General features: G+C 44.7%; 2 protein-coding genes across 2 annotated transcripts; both read right to left on the bottom strand.

The window, feature by feature from the left end:
- Window positions 1–154: 154 nt before the first annotated feature.
- LOC108939140 (protein phosphatase 1 regulatory subunit 12A-like) lies at window positions 155–5,405 on the bottom strand. The gene is made up of 6 exons (XM_018760274.1): window positions 5,328–5,405; window positions 5,067–5,131; window positions 2,499–2,589; window positions 2,115–2,303; window positions 442–580; window positions 155–330 (listed from the first exon to the last, which is right to left on the bottom strand). The coding sequence occupies exons 1-6, from the start codon at window positions 5,403–5,405 to the stop codon at window positions 260–262; spliced, it is 633 nt and encodes a 210-aa protein (XP_018615790.1). The 3' UTR covers window positions 155–259.
- Window positions 5,406–10,198: 4,793 nt separating this feature from the next.
- LOC114909169 (neurofilament medium polypeptide-like) lies at window positions 10,199–17,700 on the bottom strand. The gene is made up of 5 exons (XM_029246354.1): window positions 17,006–17,700; window positions 13,942–14,423; window positions 13,673–13,808; window positions 11,704–12,226; window positions 10,199–10,984 (listed from the first exon to the last, which is right to left on the bottom strand). Coding segments are annotated over exons 1-5 (1,665 nt in total). The 5' UTR covers window positions 17,528–17,700; the 3' UTR covers window positions 10,199–10,982.
- Window positions 17,701–18,640: the final 940 nt, after the last annotated feature.

Below are 18,640 nucleotides of genomic sequence, written 5' to 3'. Positions count from 1 at the left end.
TTTGCTGGGGCCATCAATTGGCATTTGATGAAACGACACCGCTAGCTACTTAAGCCCCATGCAGTAAACAGCATCATGTGACACTGACAGGTCATCAGAACTGGAAGCTGATAGATGGCAAAGACCTATTTGCATGCAGCTTTAAATATAAGGAAGGGATATAAAGAGCCTTCTGTGAAAGCAGTGTATTCCGATGCTGTGGAGACCATAGTCGTGGTCCGGTCAGAGACTTGATGAAATTTTTCCACGCAGCCCTACATCATTTATTGAGCAGTCTGGTGATGGAACTCGTGTTTTCGAGTCTTTGCATTGCACAGCCAGCAGAATAGACTGCAAACCCAGGTTAGAGAGGCACTTTTGGGGACATGGTTGAGAAGCCTCAAGGGTCTTTTCAAAAAACCGGTTCTCCAGTGTTAAGGCGTAAATGGGAAACGGTCTTACCGTTTTGGTCCAGTTCCTTTGAGGGCCGATTAGACAGGCTGGAGAGTGGATGGAAGACGGAGCAACCAGCAGGAGGTGAGGTGCAAGATGTGGAAGGGCTCTCAGTTTCGGTTCCTGTTCCGGGCCTCAGATTACCAAGCTTGAATGTTAAAAAGATCATCATCATCGTCATCCTGCTTCAACAGAAAAGATCATTTCACCCGTTGATGTGGCTACATCACCCACAGGAGTATCTCAGACAGATACAAAAAGAGGAGATTGTAGAATAGTGGTTAGAGCTGCTGCCTTTGGATCCCAAAGTCACTGGTTTGAATCCTACCTACTGCTGTAGTACCATTGAGCAAAGTACTTCACATGAATTGGTTCAGTTTCGGGGAAGGGGGGAAACCAGTTTTGCGCGCACGCACGCACTTTCAGAACCGCCTGTCCCATACAGGGTCGCAGGGAACCGGAGCCTACTTGGCAACACAGGGCGTAAGGCCGGAGGGGGAGGGGACACACCCAGGACGGGACGCCAGTCCGTCGCAAGGCAACCCAAGTGGGACTCGAACCCCAGACCCACTGGAGAGCAGGACTCTGGTCCAACCCACTGCACCACCACGCCCCCTGCAACCCGGTTGTATTAATGGGTAAATGAGTATGTAGCTTCAAATCTATTAGTTTAGCTGATGCTTTTCTCCAAGGTGACATACATCATTAAGCTATTTACAATTCACCCATTTATACAGCTGGGAGATTTTATTGGAGCAATTTAGGGTAAATACCTTGGTCAAGGGTACTACAGCTGGAGGCAAGTCTTAAACCTGTGACCTTTGGGTCTAAAGGCAGCAGCTGCAACTACCACACTACCAGCCATCCATCAGTCACTTTGGAGAAAAGCATCATCTCAATGACTAAATGTGCATATCACACAAGGTTACGTCATCAGAAATCCTCCCGAATGTCCTCTCATCACAAGGCATCAAAACGCCATTGTTTTAAAACCGGCCTCGCAGACATCCCTCTGCTGCTGAAACAAACAAATCCCTTCCAGCATTCAGGGTAGGTCTCAAAAAGCATCTTTTTAGGAGCTACTTCTCTCCTCATCTTTTAACAGCTCTGTCAACTTCCATCACACACCCTGTAGTGATCACCTTAGTATGTCCTATCCATAGGCTTCTTCTTATATAACGTGGGCTGGCATAAACAGTGGTATGGGCCAAATTCTAAAGCCCTGTGTTGTTGAAGGTACTACGGTATACCGTGAAACATGTACTCCTTTGGGAGAACGTATCTGCTAAATCATGAAAACTGTAAAGGTATATATATGCAGATCACACCAAAGGTCTTTGGCACAGATAAAAACACATTGTGATATAAATGTCTGAAATCAATGCAGCATGTTATGTAATTTCGTATTAAATAAATGCACATTTTAACAGTACAAGTGATAATGTAAAGCTACTTTTTTTTTTTTTTTAAAAAAAAAAAATTTATACTGCTGGGTAATTTTTACTGGAACAGTGCAGCATAAGTACCTTGATCAAGGGCACTAGAGCAGGGGGTGTGATCTGAGCCCTTTGAGTCCTTCAGACCCACAGGGGGTGCGGGCTCTAACCACTACACTACAGTAAGAGTAGTGACACTCAGGCTGCGAGTACTATTCAGTGAGAGAGATCTGAGGGCTCTCTCACCTCATCAACATCCTTGTCCCACTTGGGTTGAATTGCCTCTGGATCCCTTGATGGGGCTTCTGCCCCTTGGGACAGCCCTTCATCTTTTGCACCTGCTGTCCTGTCCAGACCAGGTCCATCAGCTGGTCTGTCTGAAGGCAATTGCCCGAAGATCCTCTGTGCCTCCTTTAGTTCTGAGAGTGTAACACCCTGTGACGGACATAGAGACATTGCTCATACTCATCAGCGTGGGCCGGTCAGGATCCAGAGATCCAAACCAAATCATTACTAGTTTGCTTGATTGACAAGTGCCTGCTGCCGATACCACCCGGGATTCAATGCAGTACAGCACGAGAGAGCTCAATGACAGCCAGCGGGGAAGCTCTTTGGCCCTTCCCCCCATACCTGGGTCGAACGCCGCGTCTGTCTTGCCTGCCGGGACCGCGCCTTCCTCTGGGACTCGGCCTCTTCGTCCCTCACCGGTGTCAAATACGATCTGCAAAAAATAAAGAAGCAATAAATACACACAGCAACATTCCTGTCAAGTCACAGAGATACAGTACAAACATCTTAACCTTCAGTCTGAATCCATCAGGGTCAAGGTGACATTTTCTACACAGTTGCACTATAGTAAATGTTGCTTTGGAGAGAACATCTGTCAAATGAATGAATGCAAATTTACATACTACAGTACATTCCATAGTACCTGTACAACAAGTCTGTGTGTCAGTTTAATATTATAGGTAACCTAGTGAAAGCACAAGAGCTCCACTGCAACTAAAAAAAAAAAAAAATTTGCTCTTTTTACCGTACCCTGTGGATGAGCTATTGAATCTGTTCCTAAAATGTAATATAAATTCAAATGTCTCGTAGATGACCAGACAATTACACACAAACCCTAAGGAAAGCATGCGAACACGTGTCATTGGTAATGAGAGAATACAGGACACCCTGTTCCTCAACGTAGTGATCAGAGATCAGCAGGCGGTAAAAAAAGATTTTTACATTATTTCTAAGAGGATGTTTATAAACTTAACTTTTTGACTCAGCTGTGCGGTATGTAGAAGTCTCTATCGCACAACCTTACAGATCCACACCCTTGGCTTATTTGCCTCAGGTCAAACAGCTATTAAAAACTATAATACCGGGCTTCTCCTGAGATCACATGGGTTTACGTAACGTCGAAAATTTGATTAAATATCCCTGCCGTTGCCTGCAGTCAGCTTTGGCTGTAGGGTATAAAACTTTAAAATTTCTCAGTGCCTGTCAAAATGTGCAGCGAATCCCTTTATCTCGCAATAAGAGCCATTCACCTCCGAGTAACATGGATCTTTTGTTTTTGAAGCATCAGCTGCTACATAAGCCATCTTACGAGTTTTCTGCGCCCAAAGTGTAGTAAAAGACACGATGCAATGATTGAGTGTTCCGAAGGTAGCGTTTCATCTGGATTTATCAGCTTCGTAGTACTTCCTCAAAAACACCCTCTTGGAGGCGGCGTGCTTTCAGAAAAACAGGCCGGGGCGCATTCTCCCTCTCCGGCACCTGGTCGGTGAGTCACACCTTTCAACTTCCCATACTGTACTTCTCTCCCCCTTCCTCCAAGTGACAGTATTTGTGATTCTGTACACCAACATAATGAAAGACTGGATTCAATATCTAAGAGGCGGCACAACACCTTTGCAGCATCTTTTCATTCCAAAATATTAGCAAGAGTTCGGTATGTCATTTTCACACCTTTAATTCACTGGAACATTGAGGTGAGACTTCTCCTTACCCCTTAACATTTTTTTATTTTTTTTTTTTTTAAAATGCATGAGATATAAGATGAACATTGTTACATGGGACCACATGGTAGTGAAGCGGTTAGAGTTGCTGCCTGTGGACCAACAGGTTTGAATCCCACCTCCACATGTAGTACCCTTGAGCAAGGTACTTGCGCCAGTAAAATTACCCAGCTGTACAAATGGGTTAATATTTGTAAGTCACTTTGGAGAAAAGTGTCAGCTAAATTAAGTGCACATACTCTAGCTCCTCATACTATGCCTTCTGAAAAGTATAAAGTTTCTTCCATTTCCTTTTCAGAACTATTTTCTAAACCATTCAATATTCTCATTGTAAAATCTGTCTGAAGTGTTTCCCACTCCCATCCACCAGCTGACAGTAAAACCTGCCCCAGCAGGAGGAGCGTGATACCGACCCGATTCAACTCACTGGCGCGGCGTTCACAGCTTATGCGCTCCTCTGGAGGGTTATGACGACCAAGAAAGCAAATGTTGCACTAGTTTATTACATTAACAGCAACTTATGGAGAAAAGTCTTCTAATGAATGAAAATAAGAAGTCAGTATTTTTTATATAATTCAAGTTCTATAACCCACACAGTTTTTTTTTTTTTGTACCTAGCCCATTTAAAAAAAAAAAAAAAAAAAAAGACTAGAAAAACTGACAATTGATAAGAGAAGCCAACATCCCACACATTTATGGGATGGATGGATCAGAAATAGATATTATATAGGAGCAGGCTTTTTCAGTAATTTCAATGGACTGGACACCTGCCTCACACCTATGTGTCCAGGATAGGCTCTCCATCACCATGATGCTGCACTGGAACAGCGGCTATTGATAGCGGATGGAGGAAAATGTTAGAGCGCTTTAAACTATTTCCACTTACTTTGGAGTTAAGATTACCTGTTACGTGAATAAATGCAGTGAAGTCAGTATTATGTCGCATCTGAGAATTAGTGGGAAAACAAAGGTTTGGAATTAGACAGAGTTATGAACAGACTCCTGTTTAAGATGAGGAGCCAGTGTGAAAGACAGTATTTCCCCATTAGGGGCTGTATGCTCAGAAAATGCTGGTAAGAGCATTCGAATTGAAGCCATTTAAAACTGGTTTAATTAAAATATAAAATACAAGGTGGTGAAAGCAGAATGAATGGAGCCTCTTCCAATAGGTGTCAATTCCGCTGCACACCTGAGGTGACATGTCCCATGGCTCTCTGGAACATCACTTCCATATTTTTTTTTGGTGCCACGAGCCTAGGGGACCAAAAGCTGTCATGTGTGACAGAGGCACAGACCTAAAGGCACCCCTAGCCGCCAGTGATCTCTCACTACTTATTGATCTGTGTTCCAAAGGCTGGGAGGGGCAGAGGAGCCGGGTTCACGCTCCCCTGTATTATTCATGTCCCAGAATGCCGCATGTGTGGAGCTAATGCTTGGCAAACGGCCTTACCGGCATAGTGCTGTTGAGGACCAAAAGGGAGTCACCTGACAGTTCGTGCTGAAGGATCTCCAAGATCTCAGCCCTCATCCTAGTGGAGGGATGTATATATGGCTGTGTGTACACACACACACACACACACACACACACACACACACACACGGGTTCATCCTCAGCTATCATGGCTTTACTTGCCCTGACAATCATGGTTATGGTACATACATAAATCCTAAAACTTAGTTCACACCACGTGTTGGCTTTTAACATTCAACAGAAACGGAGCAATCATTTCCGGTACTGGAAAGAGTAATACAGTACAAGGGCAATGAAACTATGTTAAAAACCTGGACACAAAAGAAAAAAAAAAAAAAAGGTTTAATTTGTCATCTTTGCAGTAACTTGTCAGTAGTAAGTCCTTCAATTTGACTTCCATGAAGAATGGAAAAAAAAAAAAATTGTTTTTGCAGATGAAGTATGTTGGCAAAATGTGTATTAACACTAACCCTTATTTACACTTGTTAACTGATTTTAAAAAAAAAAAGTTATTTTTCATTGTGTACATTGGCAAGTGGGACAAGTTGCATGCAAGATGGCCTGATTTCACAAGTGGGTCTGCTCTGGGACAGAAGCAGCCCCCAAAAAGCCCTCCAGAGGTGGAACAGGCACCTACCACTTACATCCCGAAACCCAGAGCAAAGATTTTCATACTTAACATCCCGGCATAGTGGCACGTATTTGGAGCGAGGACAGTACGTAAGAGTGTAAATCAGGTGACACTGTTAAAGTCCCTGGTTAAAAAAAAAAAAGAGGCCTCCCTGCCATCTATTGCACTGTGCAAGATGCTCGATGCAGGGAGGCGGCTTCGCCACGTCCCCAAGAGATGCTGATCGTTGCAGCTCTGCTAGCACAGAGAGGGAAGAGAGGCATTAAGGGCAGCACCCATCCTACCTGGGCAGACAGGCCTGCATGGTCCCGACTGAAGACTGCAGAAGCGCAGGAGGTCCGACTGGGGAAGAGACTGCAGTGCCGCAGGGTAGAGGCTGTATGAGTTGTCTACGAGTGATGAGGAGGAGGAAGTGAATAGGACCAGGGTACTCTTTACCCCCTCCCCCCCTCGATAACCACACGGAGTCAAGAGGCAGGCTGACAAGCGGCCGCTCCGCACCGATACGCTATCTCCACTTAGCGGATAAGAGCGAGCCAATGGCCTGTCATTCAGTTATTTAAAGGCACACTCATCTCTCTCTCGTACTTCTTCAATCCAGGGCAGATCCACACCCCAATCCAGCCTACTTTCATTTACCAGGGCGCCTCTGCACCCAGTGTAATACTGGGCAGGCGAAGCCTGCCATCATCTGTCTCTTCGTTGAGTCGAATGCAAAACCTTTTCTTCAGCAGCATTAGTTTACATTTCTGTGCAACTCCTGATTCACCTCACCTGCGTACTTTAGCATCAGTTCTTTTCTCCACCCAGTATAACCTTACCTGTGATCTGGAAATTTCTCAGGGGGAGAGAGGAAAAAAAAAAAAAAGTCCATCATTAAAAAGGCCCTACCTCTCCCCCCCCACCATATAAATACATTATTCCCAGCTCCCCTAGGCACAGTTCCCCTGCTTGTCACCAGCATATTAAAAAGTGATTCCTATCACAGGCAGAAAAGTAAGGGGACAGATTTATCTTAAATCTCCAAGCAAACTTGCATAAGTAAGGGGATCTGTGTGAATATTTCATTGCAAAATACAGGAAAAGTATCTGAGGCTCAGTTCCAGTTGTCAGATCACTAACTGGAACTAATGCAAGAGTATAGCAAAAAGAAATGTGGTTGTGAGCTCATACCCCATCCCAGCTCCACTGGTGTTTCCATGGGTTTATAAGATCAGCTGGAATTGTAGTCATTAGAGCTGCTGCTGCCTTTGGACCCAAAGGTTGCAGGTTCAAATCCCAGCTCCCTTGAGCAAGTACCTTACCCTAAATACCACCAGTGGAATGCCCAGCAATGTAAGCGGGTAAGTAACTGTAAGTAGCAGAACATAAGTTGTTTTGGAGAACAGATTCAACTAAATATATGCAAGACATTTTAGGACCCTCCAGCCTCTGCTGGAATTTCCTTACCTACACTGCTGATCAGGTGTGTTCTCAATTCCAAATCCCACCTAGTAGGGATACTGTTTTGTCATTAGTTTAGCTGCAATTTAAGAAGAGTCACTTCAGGGCTTTAGCACACAGCTGAATGTTAAATTTATTATGATCACTGTCAAAATAAGCATAACTATCTGATCTAAAGCTAAACCATCTTTACCAACTATTGATGATAAAGCAAGACCATACAGTAATGACATTTTACAGGCTACTTCACTGCCCTTTCAGTTGTGGCAAACATACTGTATTCATTTATATGACATATCACCAATCTGTTTTCATTAACCTCTTATGCTGCTAAGAATCACTGGGGTCCAAAGCTTATCCCAGAATTGCTAGCCACAATAGTGGTGAGGCAACGCAACATGAGACACCCTTCCTTCACAGGGTAACCACACACATTCCCAGTCACACAAAGTACAGGAAATGTAGCATGATTTCACCTGAACAGCATGTTCTTTGACTGTGGGAAGAAACCAGAGCACCTGGAAGAAACCCACCTGGACATGGGGTGAATACACAAACTCCACACAGACTAAGCCCAATTCAAACCTACTCCTAAACAGCTGGGGTACTTTGAGGTATCAGCAGTACTCTCTGCACCAGCATTCCATTATTATATGACAATTACATATTAACTCATTAGTATACAGTAACTTTTATGGAGGCCATTGTATGAAGCTTCTCTATTACCTACCAAGTCAACTTGAAAGAGAATCGTACTTTTCCCAACACACAGTTCAAAACACACACACAAATTAAGAATCCCACCAGCACTTTCACACCTCTTATCCCAGGCTGTCAACATGTTATCACACATAGGTCAGGAGGTACAGCTGGGCAAGAGAGCCATACCTCACAATACCAGTGTGTCCTTCACAAGCACATAGTCTGATAAAACTTGGGGGTTGATTCAAAAGTTAATTTCACTTCAGACATAAAGCTAAGAAGCATAGCAGAAGAACTCAAGAATACAGCTTGGGGGAAACAAACAAGGCTGTAGGGAAAACAGGTCTCTAAAGTTATGTAAGCCAACAGAAACTGACTTATGGCTGGAACACCAGATCTATATTATCCAAATAAAAGGGTTCAATTAAGCAATTAGGATGTGAAGATGAATTAAAACAAGCACAACCAGCAATTACCCCCCCCAGCTCTAAAACCAGTGCTATTTCACAGGTATGTTAAGTGGATGAGGGCCGTGCTTATCTGAAATGACAACATGTAAGATCTGGATCATGTATGCGTGCATTCAGCACTCAGTTCAGAAGTAATTTATGGTAAGATCAGTTATGACTGGGTTGAACTACGGTTGCTTTGTGGTCTTTTAAAGCTTTCGAGTGCAATTTGTAATTCAGACATAGATAAGTTGCTCAAACTATAGGTGATTACAACAAAACCTCTATAAAGTATGATGCTAAGAGCCCGTTTTAGGACACAGTACTCATTGGTCATTATGAACGAATCTGTCAGTTAAATTAAGAATGAACATTTGTATTTTTGCAGATACAATATACAGTATAAAATCAACACTGTAACTGCTTTTAACAGTTTGTTAAAAGGAGCAGTAATTTGCAACTGTTTATATGCATGTATACTGGCTCCTCATGTTACAAAACTTGAGTATTTTATTGTTCTTTTCTTAGCTATTGTTAATGTGTCTGTTGTTGAGCAAATGCCACTTGCAATTCCTCACCTAGCCATTAGTGGACAGTAAAGAGCACCCAAGCAGTGCAGGAATGTAGGACCCAAATAATAAGTCTCTGGTATAATCAAGAAAAATTATTTAAACATGTTTATGAGAATTATTTTAATTAGTCTACAGTTGGCATTAAATGGTAATTTTGGGGAACATTTTTTTCATTTATTTAGTTTCAATTTGAATGTAGCTTGAAGCCAATAAAAACATTAAAAAGAAATTTGACAGCATTTTCTTTTTTTTTGCTTTGCATGTGACATGTTTATAGAGCCCACCCAGCTAATAAGGAAGGGTAAGATGGTTTTATGGAGGAGGGCGTGGTGGCGCAGTGGGCTGGACCGGGCCCTCCTCTCTGGTGGGTCTGGGGTTTGAGTCCCGCTTGGGAGCGCCTTGCAGCGGACTGGCGTCCCGTCCTGGGTGTGTCCCCTCCCCCTCTGGCCTTATGCCCTGAGTTGCCGGGTAGGCTCCGGTTTTCTGCGACTCTGTATGGGACAAGCGGTTCAGAAAGTGTGTGTGTGTTTTTATTGAATATATGGAATAATAAAATGAACTGAAAGTGCCCAGGTGCTGACAAATACTGCACATTGTTTCAAGTTAATGGGTTAAAAATAAATAAAATTGTGGTGTGCTGGCCTCAGTGTTCCCTACCACAGACTTGTGTATCCAGGGTAGGCTCTGGAACTCACCAACCCTGCATAGGACAAACACTTGTGATGTAATGATTGGATTTAAAAACAAATTGAGTAACAAGCACTCTTTCATTCCCAATTGTGTTTATACATATGTTTACAAATAAGAATACTTTAAATCTCTGTGTAACCCAAGCAAACCTAATTAACTAAAAAGTGACTGAATGGAAAGGCAGTAGTGAAACTATGTGTCTCTTACAGTCCAGGAAAGAGGATAGCTTCTTTCCAACACAATCAGGGAGACCTGCCAATTATGGATAGCACTTTTAGCGCTGGACTTATTTTTAAAATGTGACTAACAATGGACAAGGACACAAACAAGAACAAATGCAGAGCAGAGTGTAAAAAAGGAGAACCACGTTTTATTTAAAATACTTCTCTGCAATCTGCTCTTCGGCATGACGTACCAACTCAGGCCTGGCTGAATGCAGTGGAGTTTATGCGTCTACAAAAAGGAACAAAAGACTAGCCAAGATATTAATACCCATCGTTCGTGGACCACAGTGGCACTCAGAAAAAATAAAGAAGCAGTCGTTACACCTTTTCACCTCATACTTTTCTGATACCAATATCATAATGCTTAAAAGTGTAAACATTTTTTTTCACACCCGTTTCTACCGTTTAATACAAATTCTAAGATGCAAAGGAAAGAAATAATAATAAAGGAAAGTCATCTTCAAGTAAACTACACACACTTTGTGTTTTCTAATCGACTATGACCGCAGAGGCTTCAGGCCGCCCCCTGCTGGTGGAAACTGGCACTGCTCTCTTCAGGCCATTTTACGTTCTGTGAAATGGAAAAATTAAACTTGACATCTGTGGAGAAGAGTATAAAGAAAACTGGATTCTTAAAAAGGATTAAGGCTTTCGAGGTTGGTATTAGCACACTGCGCCCCGAATTTTCACCATTGCTTTCCTCTACAAGTCCTTTCAAATAATCTTCAATAATTTAAATTCAAGGCCATGAATTGAACTGCTGTGATTTGGCGCATCCGGCTTTTCCATGTTGAAAAGGTGCCCTGGCTTTATTGCCTTCCCTCTGATTGCCTAAAGGACTCCTCTTGTCCATCCTTTCTAGTGAATGAAGGGGTGGGTGCCGTGAGTGGAAGAGCGCCTCCTGCTGGCACATGCTCCACATACTCTGGAAAATGAAGAAACAAGAACAAGAAACATACATTTTTGAAATACACAAGTACAAGCAACCACTTCTACAACATTTTTAGTGGACTGAAAAGATTAATAGCAAACTGAGCTCATATATCACTAGGCACACCCAGTATCATAAAGTTACATTCATATTCACTTCCTAAACTCACATTATTAGATTTGAATGTATTAACATCAGGGGGTGCGGTGGCGCAGTGGGTTGGACCACAGTCCTGCTCCCCGGTGGGTCTGGGGTTCGAGTTCCGCTTAGGGTGCCTTGCGATGGACTGGCGTCCCGTCCTGGGTGTGTCCCCTCCCCCTCCGGCCCTACGCCCTGTGTTGCCAGGTAGGCTCCGGTTCCCCGCGACCCCGTATGGGACAAGCAGCTCTGAAAATGTGTGTGTGTGTGTGTGTGTGTGTGTGTGTGTGTGTGTGTGTGTGTGTGTGTTAACATCAACTATACTATTAAATTCTGTTCAGAGCCCAGACTTACTTAATGAAAATGTGTGCTACTAACGTGCATTATTCTGATGAGTACATGCAGAAAAACTGCATGCTTAAATCCACATGGCATAAGTGTATGATGAGCTAACATGGGCAATGTCTCTGGCGTATATTAAACAGTGGTTTAACTAGCCGTACACTTTAAATATGAAAAGATGGTACTTTCTTTACAAAGTCCAAACGTGTGTATTCTAAATAGGACCGACTCACATTCCTGTTCAACTGAGCTCTCTTCTTCCCCCTCATCGTCGTCCTCCTCGTCTCCCGCACCCGGGGCCTCGCCCTGCACCTCCAAAGGAGACGAGCCTAGAATGGGGGCTGACTGCACCTGCACTTCTTCCTCAAAGGGCACTAGGTTCTCCTCCAGGAATTCTTCTTCATGTAACCCATCATCTTCCTGTTCTTGCTCCTCTAATACTTCTTCCTCCGGAGCCTCTGCGGCTTCCTCTTCTTGTGCTTCTGTGGCCTCTTGTTCCTGTCCCTCCACAGCCTCATGTTCTGACTCCTCTTGAACATCCTCAGCTTGGGCCTCCGCACCCTCCACAACCTCCAGCTCTTGAGCTTCAGACACTGGCATTTCCTGTTCGTCTTGTTCCCCCTTGTCTTCGGGGGCTGTCTCTTCCTCTATGTTCTCCTCCTCTTTCGAAAGCTTGTCTGCCTGCTCCTCCTCTGGGTTCAAGGCCACCGTTTTCTCCACCAGAAGCGCCACATCACGTTGACTCCCCTTCTCCAGCTGGAACACAGAAGCGGCCCATTGAGACCGGCACAGCAGCTCTGCATACGACAGACTCGCGCATTCAGGCCACTGAAGGACAATGCAAAATAACTGCAGCTTTACTTGTAAACATTTGTGCAGGAATTCTGCTGATGTATACAACCAGAAGCCATCACTGGGATGGAAGTTGCATCATTTCGAACCTGAACCGCAGTCAGTTCAGAAGGGGTTAAACAATTTGCATTAACTGACATTTGCATAGGTTTGAGTCATGCGGGGTTAACATGTGTTGTCAAGTTAAATCAGAGATTTCCTCATTCTGAAGGGCACATCCTTCACAACTGACAGGAGTGATTTCATAAAAATTACGTGCGTGAAAGGTACGTGACACGCTGATGCAGAGTGTGGCAATAATACATTTTGAGTTCAGCATGCTGTGAACAAAAGTTGTCAGAATGATCAAATGTTGAAAATACACTGTAAAATTCACATTTAATAATACACATTTACTGTACACCAGCTATAACTAAAATATCAGTACATTTACAGGCTTAGAGGTTTAAAAAAAAAATAATCATCACGTATTAACAGAATTAAGTACAAAACCCTTTTAATACTTGAAACAAAAAAAAATTAAAATTCTAAATGTACGCACAGACACACGCACGCAGACGCAGTTTGAGAATGAAACATAAGGGCCAAATATATAACAGTACACAGTCTCAACTACTCCAGTGGTTTCTTAGATTTGTTTCTTCATGGATAAACAGACTGACTGATGCAAACTTTTCCAGTCTAAAGGGCACTGCTCCGTGCTACAGCAGCACATTTATAAAAAATACACTGGTATATGACTTAAAACATGTATGTAGATGTTTTATAACACCTGCAGGACAAAAGCACTCACTACACCCCAGCGAGAGCACCAAGAGCACTTCCATCTGTGGCCGCTTGGTAGTCCCACCCATAAAAAAAGCCCAAACCAAGTCCGTCGGTTCTCAGATTTGACACCAATGTGATGGAGGTGTTCAGTCTCTTTCAGGCACACTTCTATCCTCATCTTCTGGAAGCTACAAACATTTGCTGCACACCCTCTCCCACAATTACATATGCATTTCCTGCTTCATTTCTATAGGCTGCTACTTGAGTGATGAGTACCAGGAGAACTGTAGTATAAGACCGCCAAGCTGCGTTTCGATAACTGTATGTCTATTTAAAGATCCTTCTTGTTGCATTCATGTTTGTATACACTAAACTCCACATCACTTTGGAGAAAAGCACCTTCCAAATGCATTAACGTGAATGTGAATAAACAGTGAGCCAGTTTAATCTTTTTTTAGGGAGTAAAACCTGTGACAAGTACTGAATATGTGGCCTTGTGTGAGATATTATATAGATATTATAAAGATATTGTGTGCAGCTTGAGCTCCGCGGGGGGTGTGCTGCTTGCTGCGGCTCATTTACCTGCTTCTGGACGGCCTCCATCTGGGCCTGGAGCTCAGCCTGCAAATTCTGGCTGGTGGCGCTCTGTTCCTTCAGGCTTTGGAGGACCACACTAAGCTGTTCCTTAACCGTGGTATTCTCCGCCTCCAGCAGCTCCCTGGAGTACACATGGGGACCAGGTGAGAGCTGAAAGGTCAAGGATTTCAAACCCTCTGAAACAGCACATGGAAATAAGCACATGTGATGATCTACTGTATGTCGTGACATTGTGTACCAGGTGATCAACATACTTCACGTGGGCAATGTCCTGTGCATTTGCCTCTAGCTGAGTCTCATGTCGGACCAGGGACCGTTTCAGACCCAGGAGTTCCACAGCCTGAACTTCCAGCTGTCTCTCCATCACCTCGACTTGCTTGTCCCGCTGCTGCAGCCTGGACTCAGTAGTGGCCAGCACCTCTGAGAGCCTGGCAAGGCTGTTGGCCTGTTCCGACTGAGAGGCCTGCAACGCGCTCAGCTCCTGTCTTGCCACCTCTAGCTCCTCCTGACTGGCCCGTATGGCACTCTGAAGGTCGTCCAGCTGCTTGTCTACTGTTGTGTCTTTCAGTACCTCTGCCAACCTCGCCTTCATCTCGCCCTGGAGGGCAAGAACCTGGGCGGAGAGGTCGGAGGTCTTCAGCTGCTCTGTGGCCGATACTCCTGCCTGCCTCTGAGTCAGAGCATGGGCTGCCTCGAGGGCATGGAGACGCTGCTCAATACTTTCAGTGCTGAAGAGCTGAGCAGAAATAGGGCATATTCAACATCTTAAAAAACACACACAGAGTAAAGTGCATTTATGTTTTCTACGCTGATCCTCTTCTGAGATTCAAACCTATGATCTTTGGGTCCAAAGGCAGCAGCTCTTGCTACTATGGTGCCAGTTGCACCTATTCAACTGGATCATTTTTACTGGAGCAACTTGGGGTAAGTACCTTGATCAAGGGTCCTACAGCAATACATAAGATAAGATTTATAGGCATAAGATTTGTAGAATTACATTGTCTAAGATATTTGCTTTTTTAATAATCCAATATTAAATCAGGGCAGGATATTCTCGTACTTATAATTAGTAAATAGATATGAGAGCCTTGGGAGGAAAATTACATTACAGTTCGACTGAGTCCCCGATTCCTCTTAAAACCTAAAATTTTAGTAATGCTAATGAAGCTGTTTATTGGGAAATACATCCCCACTGAAAAAAAGATGTGTAAATTATTTTTAATTTCAGATTTGCTTAAAACATTCACAGTTAACACAAATATCCTGTCAAAGAAACAAAACTGCCCAGCATTAATTAGGGACTTCACTCTGAATGCTTGGCAGCATCCGGTAACAGACTCATTCTGGTCTTCTGTGGATAAAACGGTGTCCGACACCCTTGACTACCTCAGAATAATTCATACTCAAAAAGAGCCTTTCGATTTTTTCTGCTGATCGATAATTTTGTTTTAGCGCTGTCTATTCAGACTCTTAAAGCAGCAGAAAAAGACTATTTTACTTTAGGAATATAATTTGTTCAGAATGCTTGACAGCAAAGATTAATGAGGAGGGAAATTTAAATCCTGGAATTACTTTCCAGGGATTAAGGTTACGGTTAGAGTTAACCATACCCTTAATGAAAACTTTTTTTTTTTTTAATGTTAGAACATCTGTGCAGAATAAAAAGATATTAATATCTAGTCTCTGTAATAATATAAAGTCTCTTCAAAATTGGGATTATTGATACACACATTTTATTTCATAAAAAGTGCAGACTAGTCTGCTGTGTGGCAGGATCGTCCTGTTGGCGAGACCTGATGGTCATTTTAAAAACAGAGGAGCAAATGTGACAAATCATTGAAGACATTTATAGCACTGCTTGTTGTCAACTGCAGAGATTCACTACAGAGGTCAGCTGTAAATGCAATGTGCTAAATTTAAACCGGGAGAAAGAGCAACTGGGCACCCTCGCTCAGCGCTGTGTGCCCACAGTCCAGCCTCCACACGCAACAAACAAACACTGGCCATTACAACAAATCCACCTTTCCTCTGACGCTTCCAAAGTTCCGGAGCCATGTCATGTACCGTGCTGTGAAAAGGCCTTGACATCTTTCCTCTACTTTCCGTTTCTGCGAGTTTGACATTAAATTGGATCAGATCTTCCCATCAGCTCCGGTAGTATGTGAACAAAAAAATGTTACCGATGCCAGTTTTTGATGTTTCCTTAGTGTGGAAGATTATGAGATGTGCGATCATAAGAGTGAAATTAATTACAGAAATAATTACAGGAATTATTGTCAACCTTTATTTAGCTGACACCTTCATCCAAAGCGACTGAGAATGCTTTACCCATTTATATAGCTGGGTGCTGTTGATGTGCCGGGCACGGTGGCACAGCAGGTAAAGCCAGGTGCTTCTTGGTGGGTATGGGGTTCTAGCCTAGCTCAAGGCGTGAGGCATTTGCATGCTCCTCTCTGCGTGCACCCCAGACGTGTACGGAAGAAGACACTGGTAAACCACTTCTGTTCCTCCCTCGCATTTGGAACCACATGAGCGGCGGTCACTATGAGTCTCGCTTGATGCCGCATCCATTGTTAGTGCAGCAATTCAGGGTTAGATCCGCGACCAGAAACGCCGCAGCAGCAGGAGCAGGATCGCGACCCGGGTCCTTTCCAAGGTGTCCGCTCCAAACACTTCACTGTCTGCTGTTTAGAAATACCAAGAAACTCAAGATCCTCGCATTTGTTATTGAACCTGACATCAGAAGGCGTGTTTGCGAAAGAACAATAAGCGCACAGAGAGCATGGAGCGGAATGCAGCCTGCATAACGCACGAGCCCAGGATGGAAGAGCAGCAGCTGTCTGCGTTCCTGCCCACCTTTGACAGGCCCTACGCAGAGGACAGTGGGAAACGCGATCGCGCCGCTGTGCGCCTGTCAGTCAAGTTGGCGGCCGCGAGCGCGCGCGAGGCTCACAGGTGCGCGACAAGGACACCGGGCCCGAATTAAAGGGCGAGCTGCTGAGCGCGCGCCGAGAGGTGCGTCCTGTCCCACTTTCCAGAGCTGCACCGCTGGCCCGCATCTCACACACTCTGGACAGACACAGGTACGGGCAGAGTAAGCGCAGTAACAGCTCCCGTTTGAAAGAAGGGGAAAAAAAAAAAAAAAAAAAAGTTTATCGCCTTGAATAACTGAAAATCAATGATGTGTGATTAACAGCACTGTTTTGGTGCTCGCTCTGACATGATTACCGACAAATGGTTACGTAACAAGAGTGCCACTTCAAACTGTCTTATTCATTTAGTCTGATGAATTTCTGTTGATTTTTATTTTGTTTCTACCTTTTCGTTGCTGTTTCTCGTCTCTTCCTGCAGCGTCTGCAGCTTCACCATGTTCTTCTGCACGCTCGCGAGGCTCTCGGCCAGGTGGGTCACGCTCTGATGCTGCTGGAGGCAGAACCAGGCGCCGCTCGCGCCGCCGACCACCACGAGGAGCAGCAGGACGAAGAGCAGCGCGCCTCCGTGTCCGCCGCGCGCCTCCTGCTCCGCGACATCGTGCCGCAAAGAATTCTCGTCGTGCTTGTGGTTGCTCTTCCCTTTCCGATGTTTCGCTGTCATTTTGTGTTCCAAATACGTGTCTCTGGAGGCAAATGACTCAGCTCCGGCGCATGGGGTCACCTTAGTTTGAACTGGCTGCCGCTTTTGCTGACTGACAACTCTGAAAAGGCCCCAAAAGTGCCCGAACCGGGGATGTTCATTCACAGGACATCGCGAAGTACGGAGCTCGAGCCCGTCTCGGACCCGGCGGGGGGAGGGGCGGCCCGCGGACCATAAAAGGAAACGGGCGTGGCGGAGAGGCCCCATTGTAGGAAGAGAGGCGCGTGCGGTGGGGCGTGTCGGCGACTGCCAGTGGCCAGTGGAGGAGGGCCCGCGTGCGCTGTTACCTAATGGCGGAGTCCCACGTGCGTCCGGGGGGATTTTGTCGCGCTGATGTCCGCGCGCGGTCTCACTGTCGCTTGGTCTGTCGGAGTGCGGCTTCCCGCCTCTGCCGTGAAACAAAACTAGAACTCCAATAAAAGTATCGTTTCCGGGTTTACATCGGTCTGTAACAACAGTTTATAGGATGTATTTTCTTTATTTATCCAATATGCCAGGCATCACCTAAACATCGCTTAAAGCAAAACCAAAGCAATAGCGAACAGAAAAGGGGCGGGCGGCGCTCGGGTATGGGATGGGGTGAAGACGAACGCGTAGGCGTTGTTCATGATGTACGCTTTATTACAACATCGACACACAGGGAAATAAGGCTCGCCGTTTAGGACAGCGTTTCCTGAAGAACTTGCGCTTTATAGCGGCATTCCCATCCTGCTTAGCATCTCCAAGAATTATTTTTCCTCTGAATAGCAAACACGGCCACCCCTTTATTTTGCCCGTAAGTTCCCCCAGTGGTTGCACACTTATTCACATTTTTCCCATAATGCAACTATTTACAGTAAATGCATTCCCCGCGCGAACTCACAGGAACGCGGGTCGTTACAATATAACAGTAAAGCATGGTTCTGGTTACGTACAGTATACAACAGAAGTGAATCACTTAAATGTCAAATAATGATTAAAAATTGGCAAAGTATGTCACCTGACATACTTGAAGCCAATAGAACACCTTTCCGGTATTTTAAAGAGAAAGATAGGGCAATGCATTGCCTCAGAAGAGTGGCAGAACATCTCTTCAGAAATTCGTGCAACGCTGGTATCGTCTATGCCAAGGAGGACTGAGTCTGTCATCAAAAATAAAGGTGGACATACAAAGTATTGGAAAAATAAAAGATTTGAATCTCAGTAGGGGGGCACGGTGGCGCAGTGGGTTGGACCAGGTCCTGCTTTCCAGTGGGTCTGGGGTTCGAGTCCCGCTTGGGGTGCCTTGCGGCGGACTGGCATCCCGTCCTGGGTGTGTCCCCTCCCCCACCGGCCTTCCGC

This window comes from Scleropages formosus, chromosome 19, assembly GCF_900964775.1.
Source record: "Scleropages formosus chromosome 19, fSclFor1.1, whole genome shotgun sequence".
NCBI lineage: Eukaryota > Metazoa > Chordata > Actinopteri > Osteoglossiformes > Osteoglossidae > Scleropages > Scleropages formosus.
The sequence above is the reverse complement of the archived record's forward strand: the minus strand, read 5'-3'. Positions and strand labels throughout refer to the sequence as shown.